This window comes from Pezoporus wallicus, unplaced genomic scaffold (assembly GCF_028554395.1).
Source record: "Pezoporus wallicus isolate ANWC-B61680 ecotype Strahan unplaced genomic scaffold, APGP_CSIRO_Pwel_v1 contig_4710, whole genome shotgun sequence".
In the NCBI taxonomy this organism is placed as follows: domain Eukaryota; kingdom Metazoa; phylum Chordata; class Aves; order Psittaciformes; family Psittacidae; genus Pezoporus; species Pezoporus wallicus.
This window is the reverse complement of record NW_026640647.1, coordinates 5818246-5835072: the sequence shown is the minus strand read 5'-3', so window position 1 is coordinate 5835072 and position 16827 is coordinate 5818246. Positions and strand designations below refer to the sequence as shown.

The window sequence follows — 16827 nt, the reverse complement described above, 5'->3', positions numbered from 1 at the left end:
TTGTAAGCACTGTAAACAGTTTTGTCTTCCCAGAGGACACCGAGAGTTTTTAACTTCATTGCCATCTTCATTTTGTGATCTGGGTTCAAGAGCGAGGTATAGATTTAAAGAAGATGATAATGCAAATAGTATTAATAAAAGAAACCTTAGAGTGATCTGCTTTTCCCTAATAAGGCAGGCTCTATCAGTGTCCCAAAGGCAGCAAGGTGCCAATATAATTAATCAGTCTGTTTTTAGTTCTCCCTAGACAGCAATATTAACAGTTTGTTTCAGTCTGTTTATATGGGTCTGACAGGTCTTCAACATGCTGTGTTCACTTTCTTGTGATTAATAGTCATTCACATGCTAAGGTGAAGACCAAGCAGAAAAAGAATGTTTTTAGAGCTGGACAGATAACTGGATTCTCTCCCCCAGTCTTCCATTTCTAACTAGGTACTAAATTTAGGAGTGCCGTCTCACCATATTGTTTAAACTCCTCCTTTTCTTGCAACTTGCCCATGTGACGAGCCAAAGGGAAATTTAAATCACCTATTTTCTTTATTTACTCTTCAGCTGAGCTCTATAAAGCCATCACATTGATAGCGAATGTCTGCACACTGGGATACTAGATGCAGAAAGCAAAGCCATTGGGACTGTTCTGGGCAAGGAATACCTCCTTCTGGGAAAGCGTCTCTTACTTTTCATCTCTGCAGACCTCTAAAGGGAGTTCTGAGGAACTAGCTAAGCACCAAACCAAACTAGCTAAGCACCCAGCGCAACAGACCATGGAGGAGCAGAAATCTAAGATGTGTTTTATACACTCCTGCAGTGGTTTTTACAGCACTTCTAACAAGTCCTACCAAACTGGAGATGCTTCCCTAGTACAAAAGCAAACACTTCTTGGGTTGTGTCCTCCTCTCCACCACAAAGAGTTTTAATTGGAGACAGCGTGAAAGAACACTTAGATAAGAAAAGGTAGCATTTGGAGTATTTCCCAACTCCCCTTTCTGCTATTCTGGGTGTTTCATTTTGATACAGGGAGGTTTTTTCTCTCTCCTCCCCACCCGAGAAAACATTATGCACACATTTCTGCGCTAATTTTTGTTTGTTTTCTCTTCTCTCCATTTCCCCAACACATCTCTTCTTTTGGGAGGTAGGTTTTGGAGCTCCCCCTTTGTCCTGGTTTCTTCATTAACTCTTAATTTCCTGAAATCCCTTCCCTCTTTGACTCTTCTCCTTCTGGCTTTCCCTCATCTCTTTGTCTCTAATCCATTGATTTCTCTGCTGAGGCCTCTTTTGATCTCTCTTCTTTCACTCTTACCCAAGTCCATTCAGTCTCGTGCCTCCTCCTGTCTATTTTAATCAGGGGATTCTTTTCTTCAGCATTAATCAGAAAGAATAATTTCTTTTCTGCCTTTTTTCTTTTTTGTTTTTGAATGCCAGTCTTCACAAATCTGTCTCCTTTTACTTCTATTGCAGTTGAAGAGGATGGCATAGGAAAGTTATTATAGTTGAACAGCAAAAGAGCTCTACAAGATAATGCCAACATCTATAATAAAAAAAAAAACCTATCCTTATTTTTTAACTGCTGTAAGCTGCCCTATCAAGTAACAGGAATTAAACAGTAAGACACAAACACATATTAGCACACAGCCGGTCTCACACAAGAACTCAGCAGTGCTTTCCAGAAACTTGCTATATCCTTCCCTTAGTTGTTCTAGGTAGTTCATCAAAGCAATGTCATAGGTTATGCACCAAATAGCAGAACGCCTCACTCCTTACCTGGGATAAAGGCGCTACTGCATCTTCCTCTCCCTCCCAGAGAATTCAGGTTCCCCATCCCTAAAACACCATGCTCAAAATACAGTCACTGATGACATCTGCTTCCTTGCCTTTTCATGGCTCACAATTTCAAAGCAGTGGCTTTCCTATTTGCAGTCTTGTCTTACTTAGAAACTTGGAGTATACAAATGCTTATAGATGCATTTACTATTAGATCAGCTGCCTGTACCTGGTGCCACTTGCCTCACAATATTGCATGGGCAAAGACATCTCCCCATCTCTTTCAGAGATCCATGACAAAAGCAGCTTGTTTTTTTCAAGATCACAACTGTGGCTTGATAGTCTTCAGAAGATTGTTAATTTTCAGCTTGTTAGAAAAAATGAAGCAGCAGCTGAACGGACTAAGACACAGCACTTCCAAAATCAAGTTCATGTCCTATAGAACTATTGTTTCCACCACAGAAAACTCACTATAAAACACATTCTGCTGTGCTGTGCTGTGTTTTCAGGTAAACAAAACACTCAGCACAGCCATGTTATGGATGTGCAAGAGCACAAGTGCTCTGGTGTCACATAAATCATATGCTGGGTCACATGCCAGGGGACTACATCTGGCCTCTGCCTTCATGTCAGATCATATCACAGAAGAGGGCAGAAGCGTTGGACAGGCAGTTGACTGGGCTCTCCCATGCTTTGCCATACTCTGAGGTGTTTCAAAGGTCCCAACAGTGCCTCCCCAAGCTGGCACTCTGGTGCCATGGCAGGGAGCACGAGGTATCATACTTGACTGGAAATAGTCACCCACAGCCAGGAAGCCTGAGGAGAAGTAAAAGATACTCATCACGATGTGTGACCCCTGGGCTAATAGTTGCCCAGAACAACTTCAGATATTCAGACCCTATAAAACCAACTTTGGCAACAGACAACCCAGCTGCTCAGGGAAGTCAGATACAAGCACAACAGCTTTTACAATGGTTAACACCTTCAGAATGAGATTGTGAGGGAAAAAAAACAATGGAGAAAAGCAATATGACAAGGAAAGGACATCGTTGTGCTGTACATTGTCTTGTGTTTCTTACCTTCTACGCAGATCTTCAGCCACTGCTGCTCTGCAGCTGAACAAATAGGCTCGGAGAGATTTTAGCTGCTGTCTCAGGCGGACAACGGTTGCCAGAGGTTCAGCATGCTTGTACAACATGGGATTTTCCTGCTGGATATCGATCAATGGCTCCTCATAAACATATTCCAGGAACTCTTTGGCTTGCTTTGATACCTGAAAAATAAAGCCGTTCAGCTAGGCTTTCCTCCCAACTCTTCTTAAGCAGATCCTCCCCTCTGTGATCTGTCAGCTGTTCCTTGCATCTGAAAACTTACTTTGTTACCAATTACAAATGAAGACAGAGCTGAGAGAGATCCAGCTGTCTCTGCTTATAGCCAAGTCAAACTTCATGAAACCCATCAAAGTTGAGCGTGTGAGATAATTGCTTACTTACCCAATATACAGCAGTATCTGCAGCCATACATGTTTTCACTGCTGGGTAACATAGCTTACCAGGTGGTTTTTAAGTCTAAAAACTAATTACCAAGTTTCTTCCCTGTTAAGATTTTCCTCTTTCTTTGCTGCTTTCTTTTTGACAAAGGTAAGTGCCAAAGCACATTAGAAAAGGAAACATACACACTGCAAATCCAATCACATTGTACTACTCCAGAGTACAGAAGTCCAGTGTAAAGTACTGCTCCCATTTGTTTCATACTCAGCCGGCAGGGACAAAATGATGTAAAAAGAAAATAATCGGAAGCATATCTATTGAGTTTTGTTTTTTTTTAAACACAGACAAATAATGACTGGTATTACTCACTCCCAGTATTTCATCTGCAATTTTTTCTTAGGCCTTTTTCATGATAGTGCTCTGTTCTATCTCCAACTGCAAACAGCTACTGTAATCTTGATAAATTAATGGGACTTTTGTTCCCACTAGAGAAGATACTCCTGTTTCTGAGGTGAGTAGGCCAAATTCCCTCTCATTCCTTATTTCTGTATTTTATCACAGCTGGAAAAGAGAAGATGGGATTATCTGAAATGAGCTGCAAATCACTTGAAACTGTGCTATGGAAATACTATTTGTTCCACAATTCAATTAGCCTTCCCAGACCTTTAAATCAGTGTTTACACTGAGTGAGGGAGGGATGAATTAGGCTAACAAAAGGAGAAAGGGCACATCATAGACTCTTGAGATTTAGGATGTTATTTCCATTTTGGTGCTGTAAGGTAGGAAGTAGAGAAAAGCAATAGACATTCTTATCAATTGCACCACTTGCAAAACCAGCACAAGTTACTAGCTACAGGAGTCACTAGCTACTTACAGGGAAAGCCAGCCCTAAATGTAAGCTTTTCACAGTGCATAATACAAATGTAAGAAATAATGCCAAGGCCAACCTTCCCACCAATAACTACGCAGATAATACAATGTGCAATTTTAAATGCAGCAGAGCATAACTCCACAGGTTCCCCAGGCCCTAAAATGGTACTTTGCCCAGCATCACTGTCTGACAGGTATGTGTCGGTTCACTCTGAATGCCTGACACAGGCACACAGGTCATGTAAAACATTAACTCACATAATCAACCATAGCAAAGCTACAAGAAGCTGAAATGTAGTCTTATAATGGGAAGGGTCAGGCAGTCACAATAACTCAGCTTGCTACCAGCCAATATTCTAGTACATCTACAAGCATACTTACAGTCCCCCAATTTAACTGGGAAGACTAGACACCCCCATTAAGTAGGCCAGAAGGAGTGAAAAGATGGAAAGTGTAACAAGGTTTTAGCTTTAAATGTCATACAAGGATGGATGCTGACATTTCCAGACCTTTCTTCTCTAGCGGCTGCAAACTCACAATTCGGAATTCAATTTACCAGCAGTCAGCCTCCCTTGAAGCCTTCTGGCACAGTGAGTTCATTTCCTGCTGTGTTTGTCCGGCATTTTGCTGGAAGCCACTTGAACCAAACTGCAATACCTACTGTTTTTTGTGTGCAAACGGGGAAAACAGTTGGCCCAAGTAAAAGGAAAAAGCATGTTCACAAGATTGCCTCTTTTCTTTTCCCCTCACACAAACACATGTAAACACAAATATGAGAACAGTAGGGAGACAGGAAAAAAAGTGAACCTGGGGACTGAACTGCTACTTTGGTTAGGACAGGAGAAACATGCCTAACTGCCAAGTCCTTTCAAATAGCTTTTATTGCAGTGAAGGGGATTTTTCTTCTCCTACCCATATGCTTTCAGGTGCTAAGTCCCAGATACGGAAAATCACAGCTCTACAGGGTTCTACTGCTTCTGTTTTTTCATGACCTGTCTTGCCAAACTCAGACAAGAACCTCTCCATTTCCAAAATCTACTTAATTGATGTAACAGTTTTGCTGCTGCTCAGATGTCTGGGAGTCCATGAAACGTAAAAGAGAAACATGCCCAATTATTGTATCATTATAAAAGCTTATGTCCTAGTGTACCTAGGAGACAGATAGAACAGACCCCAGAAACCTCTGCAAAGGCAGTGGGATGGAGTGCATGTTTTCAGACCCTTAATTTACTTTGATGCCATGTGGGGGACTGACAGGCACATTTCAGACTGTGCGAAACACCAAAGCTTGTTAAGATCGAAACCCTGTTTCAGTTCTGCCCATCAAAGATGCTATATGCTTATTTCCTGCAGAACCAATCTAGCCTATGCCATGAGTCCAGCCAGAAGCAAATCACCCACCACAGAAGCTCCACTTTCAGGCACTGCTGCACTACCTGTGAGGGGTAGGGCTGTGCACTTAGAAGAAGCTCTGTTTTTTCAGCTTCACTTGGGATGTTGCTGCACAGCTTTGTGTCGGCACACTGGCCAATTGAGAGTTGAAATGCTGACAAATTAAGTGATCTTCATTTAAAAGTGAGCACAAATAAAATTATAAGTACTTAGATCACCTCAAGGAAGTGGGACGTGTATCTGCCTTTGCCGAATCAGCACATTTAATTAATACACTAATCAGGAATCACACAGTTTCATTGTAACACTTAAAAGCAGCAGCCAGCACTAAGTTGCCTTTTAGAACATAGAGAAAAAATAAACACCAGGCCTTATCTCTGAATGGAGAAAGGAGAGGCAGATGTAAAAGCACAGGCAATATGTGCTCTGTCTCAGAATAGCACTCCATCATTCCATGGAGGCATCGGAAGGACACAAATAAAAGCATATGTAGGCAGAACTGAACAGAAAGGGGAAAACCCCAAAGATTTCACAAAAATAAAGAGAACAACTTGCTATTTTACATGGATGGGATGGAGTTGAGGAGATCTAACCAGTGATCTCAGCTCAGTTGTCACACTGACACTGTGGTACATGATGTGCTCTTCACCTTCCCTCCCTGCCTTAGTTCTCTGCTCATATAGCTGGGGATGCTGTAGTGTTTTCCTACCTTAGGGACAGCGTTCCTCTCTTAAATCCAACTCTCTGAGCACTTAGGCACAGAGACTGATAGAGTATCTGCACAGAATTTGCTTGTGCTCCCAAGCCACCTCATAGCTGTTCTGCCTGTCTATAAAAGGTGCAAATTGAAAGCTTCTCACCATTACAGTGAGATTACAGTAGATTAAGTTTTCAGTGAATGCTTAAACTTGAAAGTCCCATTTCCTTTTGTGCCTCAGCTGCCTACACACCAAGACCACAGGAGACAGAGCATAAAGCATAGTTTTTACCCTGCAGGTTTAGAAAAACAGTTTATTTTCTTGGCAATATTACAGCTTGATATGAGTTTGCCTTACCATCCACTTGCTCTGTATCAGGGCTACCTATACTACCGTGGGCTAGCAAGTCTGGTCTTTTGTAGAAGCATCCAAAGGAAGAATGCCTAAATATTTTATTCCTAGCTTCTAGGAAAGGGAAGGAGTTTTGTCTCCACACATAAGAGCTTTGTAACTCTGAAGAATCTTGCATTTTATAGTGGAAGACTATAATTTTCCTGATGGCAGGCTCAGGCTACCTTTTAATAATCTCCCTTTCTGACAAATTTTCTTCTTCAAGACAGCTGCTTTTCCTCTAATAGAGCATTTACTGGTTATTTTTTCCCTTTTCAAATAGCCCATAATAATAATATTTGCAGACACAAAACATCAAACAGCCTCTCCCAACAGTGGCTGCTAGGTCTGAAGCTCTAGCATGGTCTGGATTTGTTACGAGTCTTTGTTCCAGCATATGCTCCCTGAGGCAGCAAAACAACACTGCTACTGTGTTTGCTGGTGTAATGCTTTGAGGCATGCAATCAGTTGCCCCTATCTAGCAACCAGCCACCAAGGCAGTAGTAAATAGCAGATTACAGAAGTTTCAGAGAAGCTGCTTGTGTGGCAGGTGAACAACTATAGGATTTTCTCTTTATGTTGCTTTCGTCTGTCTGGTCCAAACAAGTGCTATAGCAATGTCCCTCTAGTGCACTTGAAATGTTCATGCCAACTGACAGGACACATACTGGGCCATGCAAACACCGTGTTTGGGAATGCCAGTTTCCTGTAGGCATTTCCACAATTCAGCATCTATCACCAAGCAGTGCTCATCTATAGTCCCTTGTGCCAATTCATAGTCCCTTGTGCTCATGAAACAGGTACTCTTCAAAGGCCCAATAAATGCAAAGATTAGGGCTAAAAGAGCCTGTCTCTTGAACAACCACATAAACAATGATGGAAAAAATGCCACCAAGAAAGAGAAGCATGGCTGCTCCTGTGGAGGAATGTTTTAGGCCCAGCTAAGGAAACTGATGAAAACATCTGCCTTGTTGATGGTGGCTCATTCTGGTAAAAGGAACAGAGATTACAGTGTTAGCAGTTAAGGCCTGTAACTTTCTATCTGCTGTAATGTCTGTCCTTCTATCTAAAGAGTAATTCAGTTCACTTGCTAGCAAGCCAACCTGCAGGGAGATTACCTTGTATTTGGAAGTGTCCCAGTTATGAACGAGCCGTGCAGGGATGAGGAAGGTGTCATCCACATGGCAGGTGCTGCAGTAATACCATCCACTGTAGCTGCATACCTTGGCTTTCCCATTGGACAAGCCTATGGAGCGCTGACAGCCTGGAGAAGAGAGAGGGGGTAAAAGTCTGGGTCTGTACACCATGCCAGAGTATACCCTCAAGATAAATAATTATGAGACCCTTTTTAAATTTTATTTGTTTTACCAATGAGCCATTTCTCATTCCCTAAAAAACAGAAGAAGAAATATAATAAATATATAAATACTAAAAAAACTACGCTAACTTGGGCATCTATGGCAAAGAGTTCAGAGAACAGTAAAAGGATACTTAGCATTTCTCAAGAAACAAAGGCAGAAGACCAGCTTTGAGATACTGGGCATTTAACAGCCATGGCCATCTGAAAACCGTGACCTGAAGCTTATATAGAGAACACCAGACTGCAGAATGACTGTGTGCTTGCTCCAGACAGCTCCCATTTTCCCCACAATAGAATGGGCCAGCACTGGCTGCCTGGAGGAGCACAAGCCAGCTCCCGCTGACAGCCAGAAGGGACGCTGACTTAGCAGGTAGGATTCAGCCACAGAATTAGCATAGCCAAAGCAAACCAGAGTCAGGCCATGAATAATAACTCTGAGCAGCAGTCACATTGGGAATGAATAGCCCTTGACTAGCAGTAGTGACACAGCTCAGTTTCCTGCAGGGTTTGGGGTTATTTTTTCCTTACAAGTGGATTACCCTGTATCTTACAAGGTCTGAAGTCTGCCTGATACTTTTTTCACAGCTGGATCCCTCACCTCTTCCCATAGTCTCTTATATGCAGTCCCTGGAGTAAAACAATGTATTCAAAAGCTGCTGCTTTAGCTGGAAAGAACAATGCAGAGCTCTTCACCTGACCACACAACCACACAGAAACTCACTGTATTTGACACCTCTGCCTTTCTCTCAGCTGTGACTAAAATAAGCCAACAGGTTCAAATAATATTAGCTGAAGACAGACAGCACAGTCACATTAAACAACCTGCGCAGGAAGCGAGGCTAAAAGTGTTTAGATAAGATACAATGAGATGTCTGTGGTTGTTATTAACACCTCTTACCTCTTTAACACAGCACACATGATGGCATTTCTCTTTTCCCTCAAATATTAGTGTCCCTGTATGACATTTACAGCTACAGACACAATTAGCACCAGAGACTCATTCCAGCACGTGCTGTATGCTCAGAAGGTCTCTGCTGGAACTGGTTAGCAACACTGATCAGCAGAGACCTAGAGACCTTGTGCACCACTTTTATGGCAGAAGTATTGGTTAAACAGAGCTTTTAATGCAGAATTTAACTGACTGACTGCTTTTGTTCATGTAACTGAATTTGTTTAGTTATGTAACTTCTCACACTGAAGGCATCATTTTTTGCCAGGAGAAGTTATCCTTATTTTAGGAGAGATTTCAGCTCAACTACTGCAGGCATAAATTGAACTCCTCCTTCTCCCCACTTGCTGAAGCTACCATATTCCCTCTGCTCTAATCAAAATAATTAGAATAACCGGACCAGCACAATTAGTTCACTTCCTCCTCTTCCACACTCCAGAGGCACTGACTCTGCAATACTCACTCTCAAGTGAATCAGTGTGAGACACTTCCTGTCTCTCTTTCTCCCCTTTTTAAGTGAGGATATGCAGTTTCTTGAAAAAGGAAAATATCAAAACCAGTCAGTTGATGAAAGAGACACTTATATTAATGTTTCCTCTTTTACCATTCATAAGATCAGAGCAGAAGTATAAACGTCTACCTTAAGTGGCATAACATACATAATGCAAAAATACGGTCTCAGCCAATAACTGATTAGAAACCCCAAACATCATGACTGTAAACTATTATCACCGTAGATACAATTTTTGTGTGGCAAATATTAGCAAAACAATATCACTTAGGACTGTAGTTTGGGATTAGAATTTAGGAGTCAACAACTCCATACTTCCCTCAGTGCAAAACAGGCATTTTCCCATATTTCCTTTCCTGTTCCTTGCCTTTGTTAAAAAAAACAGTTTTTTGACAAGTCAGTTAAAAGAGTTTCCATGCAGTCCTGCTCCACTATGCTGTTATGGATGAAGTCGGCCACAGCGGGTAGTAAGCTTAGCATCAGTGCTCTGGAGTACATATAGAACTATTCCTTCAATATTTAAAATGCATTCACACATAAATGTGAAGGTTTTGAACAGCTTATGAGACATGAAATACCAGTCCTGTTTGTCTGACATTACATTTGCCTGAGTAGTAGCCCTGGAAGACACTTGCAGAAGGTACTCACACTGTTGCTATGGAGCCCATGTTTTTAAAAGCGCAAGAGGGGAAAGTCTTGCCCCTTTGTAAAGAAAACAGAGAAGTATGCCCAATCCTTTCCTCATGGAGCAAGATGAAGAAAACTAGGAAAGAGAGCATTCCCTTTTCCCAAGCTAAATGGGAACAAGCCCTCAGAACGAATGATTTTATTAGCAATACCTCAGTACAGCACATTCTTCTGTGCCAGCCTTGCTAAAGAAGTGAAGGGTCTGCATCTTATCCTCAGTAGTTGTCTCTGAATTTCGTACCACTGAAAAGCACTGACGTATCCATCTTTATACCTCAACTGGCTCCAACTTCAGCTTTCATTACATACAGCCACCTCCTCATACTGGATAAAATGGAGACTGCTAAACGACATGCAGTATTTTCTAGATCAATGTGTTTGGACCAGTTGATGAAGTACTAGTAGCAGTCTGAGCAGTGTCTGAATGAGACTGAAGTGTCCTAACTTAATGCCACTGAAACCTTTATAAACATTCCCCACTAGCCAACACTTACTCATCTTGAGATGAGGATGAGACAGGATGCACTGATTTAACCTGACTGCTACTGTGCACTGTCCACTGCACAGGCTAGCATGATAACTTGCAGTTGACAGTCTATCTTAGTGCCCAAACTCCTATCTCATAGACTGAAGGCAAGAATAAGCTAAACTCCGATTTGTACAGCCATCACCTTAAACTAAAATATTTGCAATTGAGAAGTGATGATTTTGAGGCCTAATTTCTTGCAATCTCCTAGAGCCAGAAACTGACTCCAGTTCACAGAGTTTACTCGGGAGAGAAATGCCAAAGCACAGAAGTGCTGGGGGTGCTTTCCCCTTCTTCCCTATGTCCCATAAGAACTGAAGGTCTCCAGGGTGAAAAGGGTCTCAGCAAGCAACCTTGGATTCCCTTCCTTTCAGGAAGGGTGGCTTTATAAGAGGAAAAAGTGGAAGAAGATCCTACCAGAGCAGCATTTCTCCCTTATTCCAGCTCTTCTCTGAGCCCACATTTGTTTCCTTGTTCCTCAGAAACACATATTTACACAGAGTATTTCTCATTCCTCTCCATATCCTCAAGTAAATCATATTCTGCAAAGCTACACAACAGTTGTAAGGTTTGGCTATTTTAGATGAAAATGTGGAGCTGGCACCTACTTTGTATTTTCCCTTACCTTACAAGCTTTGCTGTTTGAAAATCACCATCTTTTCCATTCCCATCTGTTGTGATTCATAATGATGGCTATTTCTACAATCCTTTCAAATCAAGTTATCAAAGCACTGATTTTCTTTGATGTTATGCAGTTCAAAGTGATGTAGTGCGACAAACATATTCCTGTGGCACAGACCACTTATGCTACTTTGTTTTGTTAAGATGGGAAAAAAATAGAGCACAAGTGAGAGAGAAAGAAGAGGAGGAAGAAATAGCTTGTGGCTTAACGCCCTTGGAAATCCTGCACCTGGACGGTCAGGTACATAAAGTTGCCATCATGTTTACCAGAAGCAAAGCTAGTACTGATTCCTCGCTTTAAACTCTTGAGCACCCCTCCCAACAAGACAGTAAGATGTAGCTTACCAACTCAGAGATCAGTAACACAACTCAACAAATAGTCTAAACTGAACTAGGGACCATTTAATGTTTGCAGAGAAAACACTTCCCATAGCTAGAGAAAGGATGGGGGGAAAATGTGGCACAACTTTGACCAAGCCTCTCTCACCTACTCCTAATGCCTACATAGAATATTATCCAGATAACAGCCACACAAAGGTCTGTCAAACCTTGAGCCTAAAGGAAGGAAAATACTGTCATATTTACTAGCATTCCAAATCATCCCTACCTAAAGGATATTACAGAGCAAGCTACAGAGGATAGAAGTGTAGCTGTAGGTACACTGTTAGCAAACAGATGGAAGGAGTAATCCAAAACCTTTAATCACAGAAAATATAACAAAACAGCCTTGGAATCAAGCTAAGAAAATAGGGGTTAGAAAAATAGCAGCAAGAAAGTGCTGCTGAGCACAGATGAATCTCTCTGTACGACATGTCTGTGAGCAGAGCAGGAATATCAACATCAAGAGGCTCATTTCCAAGTGGTAAGACTTTGGGAAGAAAGTAGTACAGGAAGATAAAGTTAAAAAGTTACAATGAGTCTCTCTTCTTGACTTAAGGTGGTGGTGAGGATAGTGTGAAGGAGAAATCCAAGACGCTTGAATATAATTCCTCTCCTGTAAAGTACAGAAAACCCCATTTCTGCCACTTTCAGGGTGCTCCATACTCTTATGGTCAAGGAAGACACACGCAGGTATCTTTTTTATCCAGATACCTTTTTCTTTAATCTTTTAGCACGAAAAGGTTGGAGCAGCTTTACAGTGAAACAGAGACCAAACTAGAATTAAATACACAAATGCTTTCGTTATTCAATAAAGTTCCTTGCTCAGTATCAGGAAAAAGCAACTCCCTCATGATCGTGTACCATAATTAAATCTGTGACAGATTAGCTTAGAAGCTAATTCGTTTAGAAACAACATACAATATGAAGAAAAGAAAATGACCAACAGACTTCAAGAGGCTTTCAGCTTGATAAAGCCATAATGCAGACTAAGCAGAAGGAGCACAGCAACAAATTTTCAAAGTGCTAGATCACACACACAACATTGCTCTAGCTGCTCAGCACAAACACAGAGAAGGTGAGAATTACTTCAGTTGCTGGCCTTGTGCTTCTGTGCATCTATTCCAATTCACTCCACCACGGGAAAACTCTAGCTCACAAGAAAGACCGACAATCCAGCTCAGTTCTCCTTCATGCCTACCCATGTTTGAATTTGCATTAGTTTGTCCTTCTCCCAGCATTACTGCTTTTTTCCAAAGCAATTCTCTTTCTGAAGAAAGAAAAAACTCACACACCTCTAAGCAAAGCCTCACACTTTGCTCACCTTGCCTATTTTTTTGAGTTTTATGGACTACAAAATCTTAACCCATTAATGGCATAACATTTTCCCTGTGGGTTTGACCCTATCCAGTTGTAATTATCTAAGCAACATATAAATCCCATGTTATTTATGTCAGCAAAGAACAAATTCCACTTTAATTATAATCTAGATTAGTCTCTCCAGAAATAAAGAAGGGTTCATTAGCCCTCAGCTCCTAGACTCTTTAATTCTTTAATAGACTCCAAAGGATGGACAAACTGTTTTCAGTCAATGGAAACCTTGACTATTAGCTGCAGCTCAGGACTAAGCCCTAAATTAACAGCTTTCCCACCTTCCTTAGTGCCATATGAAGATACAATGCACAGCTCTGCCTTTCTTGTCTTGCAAGCTCAGCTAAGTTAGTCTAGGCTTGCTGGCCACAGGCTGTAGGCTGGGCTGGGGAGACAGGCCACTCCAGAGTGACCCATCTCATCCTACTAGTGATGCCCCACAGGCACACTGCCACAGAGCATCCCACCAAGGCAGGAGAGATGAATCATACCCACGGCACCCAGGCTTTCTTCCTATCAGTGAAGACTGGATTAGCGTAAATATCCAATATTTAGCCTGCTAGGGGTAAATGAAATAAACAACACCCTGTTGTCAGTCATGTCAAACACACACAGCTGTGGCCCTCACCAAGAAGATGAACAATCTAGAAAAATAAAAATCACTGGTGGAAACAAGCCAGGTGATAGCACGTATACACCATACACAACATTCTGTGTGTCTGTGCTACACTTACCCCTTGTAGAAGATCTCATACAGCATGATGGAGGTTACACAGCTAAATTCTGACTTCCGATAAACCTAATATTAGTTAAGCCTGCAAATGTAACACTGAAAAAACATAAATGTCAAACTGTAAGAATGCACTTTGCATATACAAGTCAACGGCAACATTTCATCAATAAATCAGGACAGAAAAATATCAGCTGTGTGCCAAATGGCTGCAACAAAACTGTACTTTTGGAAACTAGCTTTTCATTTGCTTGGATTTCCCCATTTGAATTTCACCAGATTGTAGGTTCTTTCACTTTTAGTGTCAATGCTGAGAAAGGCTGAGACGCCATTTTCCCCAGGGAACTTGCTCCAAGGGAATTAAAAACAGCTATGCAGATACGCATCACACACAGTTATAGTGTATCCTTTCAACTCCTTTCTCCCTATTCCCAGGATAAAAGGACTGAGAAAGAGTACCATACACCTCAAGCTAATTTGCTGTTCTTTCCCCCATCCCCTTAAGGGATTGTTTTCTGCAATATCTGGTGCTTTGCTGAGACTCAGAAGCACTGCCTGACAGAAGGGAATAGGAGCTCCCACGGAATGAGTTATTGGCAGGATTCAGTAATTCACCAGCTCTTTAGTCAGGGATGAGAACTGAACACACTCTCCAGGCCAGCTCTTTAAGTCTGCCAGCTACGAGTAAGTAGATAATTTGAGCATAATTAATAATGGTATTCCCATTCCTACAGCTAATTACACTCATGCTTGTATTTTTATACTGAGAAGGTAGGCAAGAGAACAGAGCAAAGAGCAGGCCAGCCTTTTGTGTGATCAGAGCAACAGGTCAACTCCAAATCAAATCCTATGAAGGTGCAAATCCCACTCTGCAAAGGTGCCAGCCAAATCCCAGGAAGGTGGAAGACCTAACTTTTATCAGTGTAGGAAAAGCTAATAGCTTTCACTGCCATTTCCCCTAGTCAAGCCATCTTAAAACCAGACTGAAGAGATCACTCACTTTACCCCTGAAGATTAAGGTCTTTTGTGATCATAACTGATCACTGCTAACAGGCTTGATCCACTCAAGCAACTAAAAGAGAGTCTACGTGGTATCGTCTTATCCTTCCCCAAACAACAGCTGCGACATGGCAAAGCACCGTGGACCAGCAACAATGTGTTTTGAAATATGCAGGTCCACTGCAAATTCAGTACTCCTTGCTATGCAAATTCAAGTTACCCTTGCCTGGAAACCTTCCTCATGCTTCTCCCAACAAATCAGTGACCTTGTTTAGACTCAGTGGATTTTCCAAATACTAATTTAGACATGGATGATGTTTTTTCTGCTCAGCTGGCTCTGGCTAGCAAAAAATATGAGTTTAGAAATACCACTGCTAGCAGTGGAAGCTTTACTTTTGAATCAATGGAAACAGGGCCTGAAAGTCGCATGCAAGACCGGAAGACTGGTCTAAAGTGATGATACTTAAACACTGAAACTTTTACTGTGCAGAACACATTCTCAGGGGATTTTAGAGACCCAAATACAGGGAAGGCAAAAAGCTGCTGAAGTCTTGGAACAAAGAGATCAACTGAAATGAAACCAAGCACAAAATATATACAGCGCTTCGAAAGCACAACCCTAAGAGCCCTGGACAGGAGAGAACAACTGTTATTTGTGACTGAAAATGTGACAAGTGTGATGACAACCTTCCAAAGGGCATTCTGGTATTTTATTATTGTGCTGTGTTTGCTAATATTTGTCCCCTAGTGTTTCTATTCCAGTGTTATGCTTCAAATAGGTACTGGGCAGGATGACAGCTCACAAAGAATTTGCTAAATCCAAAGAAGGAGCACCCATGCTTTTCAACTATCTGGACTTGGGAAGTTTCAACTATATGGCTTTTTGAGAAGCTGAACAAAGTCAGCATGGCACCTGGTTTTGGGGCGCGTGGTTTTTTTAATCTATTAGGAAAATACTTTCTTTTCATTGAGGGGAAAAGAATGAAAGGAACTTCACTGTTACCACAGTAGGGGATAGTTTCAGATCTGTGGGGTGAGCCAGAGCAGAGGCTTCATGAGCTGAGCATACTGCACTGGACTGTTCCCCATCTATGCACATGATCACAGCACTAGAGGCAGAATGACTCCTTGAAAGCCAACAGCTTTCCACCTGCTGCTCAATTTGACAGGGCTGCAAGCTCAGGAAATAGCCCATTTACTAACCCTGGCTTCTCTGCACCTAGCGTTCAGCTCAGCCAGCCAAGTCACTGAAGCCCTAATGGCTGTATTTATCCTCCTGGCAAGTGAGGAGACACGGAGAAAGCAGGGAAGAACGGACAGAAGGCATCCCAAAAGAGGAGCAAGGAAAGCCATACAGACAAATGTGGTTTGGGTGTAGAGCACATTTTGCAGAAGGCAGGAACTCCCCCATCCATTAGGACTTGCTGTCTAAGCAACAAGAGTTGCTGGCAGACACAACTGACCTCTCTGAAAAAAAACTGTTTCAGTAAATGACAGGGAGAGAAAAAATAAAAGATGAAAAGGAAGAGAGACATCAAAAGAACAGGAGCTATACAAACCAGGAGGCAAGCGCAGAGGCCATTTGTCTTCCCCATCTACAGAAATTTGAAGGCACATGCCAAAGGAATAGCAATAGTGAAGGGCACCTGAGGACATTTGCTCCTTACAGAGCCCTCCAGGAGTGCTCCTCCAGGAGACGAGGAATCTGCCATTCCCAAGGAGCCCAGAGATGGCCCGAGAGAGGACAGCCACTGGAGCACTCACAATCAGCTACTGCTGTCTGCAAGATGCTGCACTTGCCAAACACGTTTTGATGGAAGCCATCTCATCCCAAATTTGTAACACGAACAGTCTGGGGGTTTCACTTGAGTTCAGCTGAAATTCAGACCAGAAAATAACAACACTGCTCTCCCAACAACTCATCCTAACATGATGCGTCTCATTTCCTACGTATTAAAGAACAAATGATAAAACCTGGTATTTATGAGCTTGGACTTGCAACCAACTTTAATTTCATATCCATTTGAAGAAAAG

At 41.9% G+C, this 16827-nt stretch overlaps 1 protein-coding gene across 4 annotated transcripts in view; it reads right to left on the bottom strand.

Annotated features, from left to right (window-relative positions):
• Window positions 1-16827, bottom strand: part of PLEKHM3 (pleckstrin homology domain containing M3) — a 76878-nt gene that overhangs the window by 45017 nt on the left and 15034 nt on the right. For all 4 annotated transcript variants that reach the window (XM_057419838.1, XM_057419839.1, XM_057419840.1 and 1 more), the window contains 2 exons: window positions 7720-7865; window positions 2841-3034 (listed from right to left, as the gene is read on the bottom strand). In XM_057419838.1, the coding sequence (XP_057275821.1) occupies window positions 2841-3034; window positions 7720-7865 (340 nt within the window). The remainder of the gene's footprint in view (window positions 1-2840; window positions 3035-7719; window positions 7866-16827) is intronic.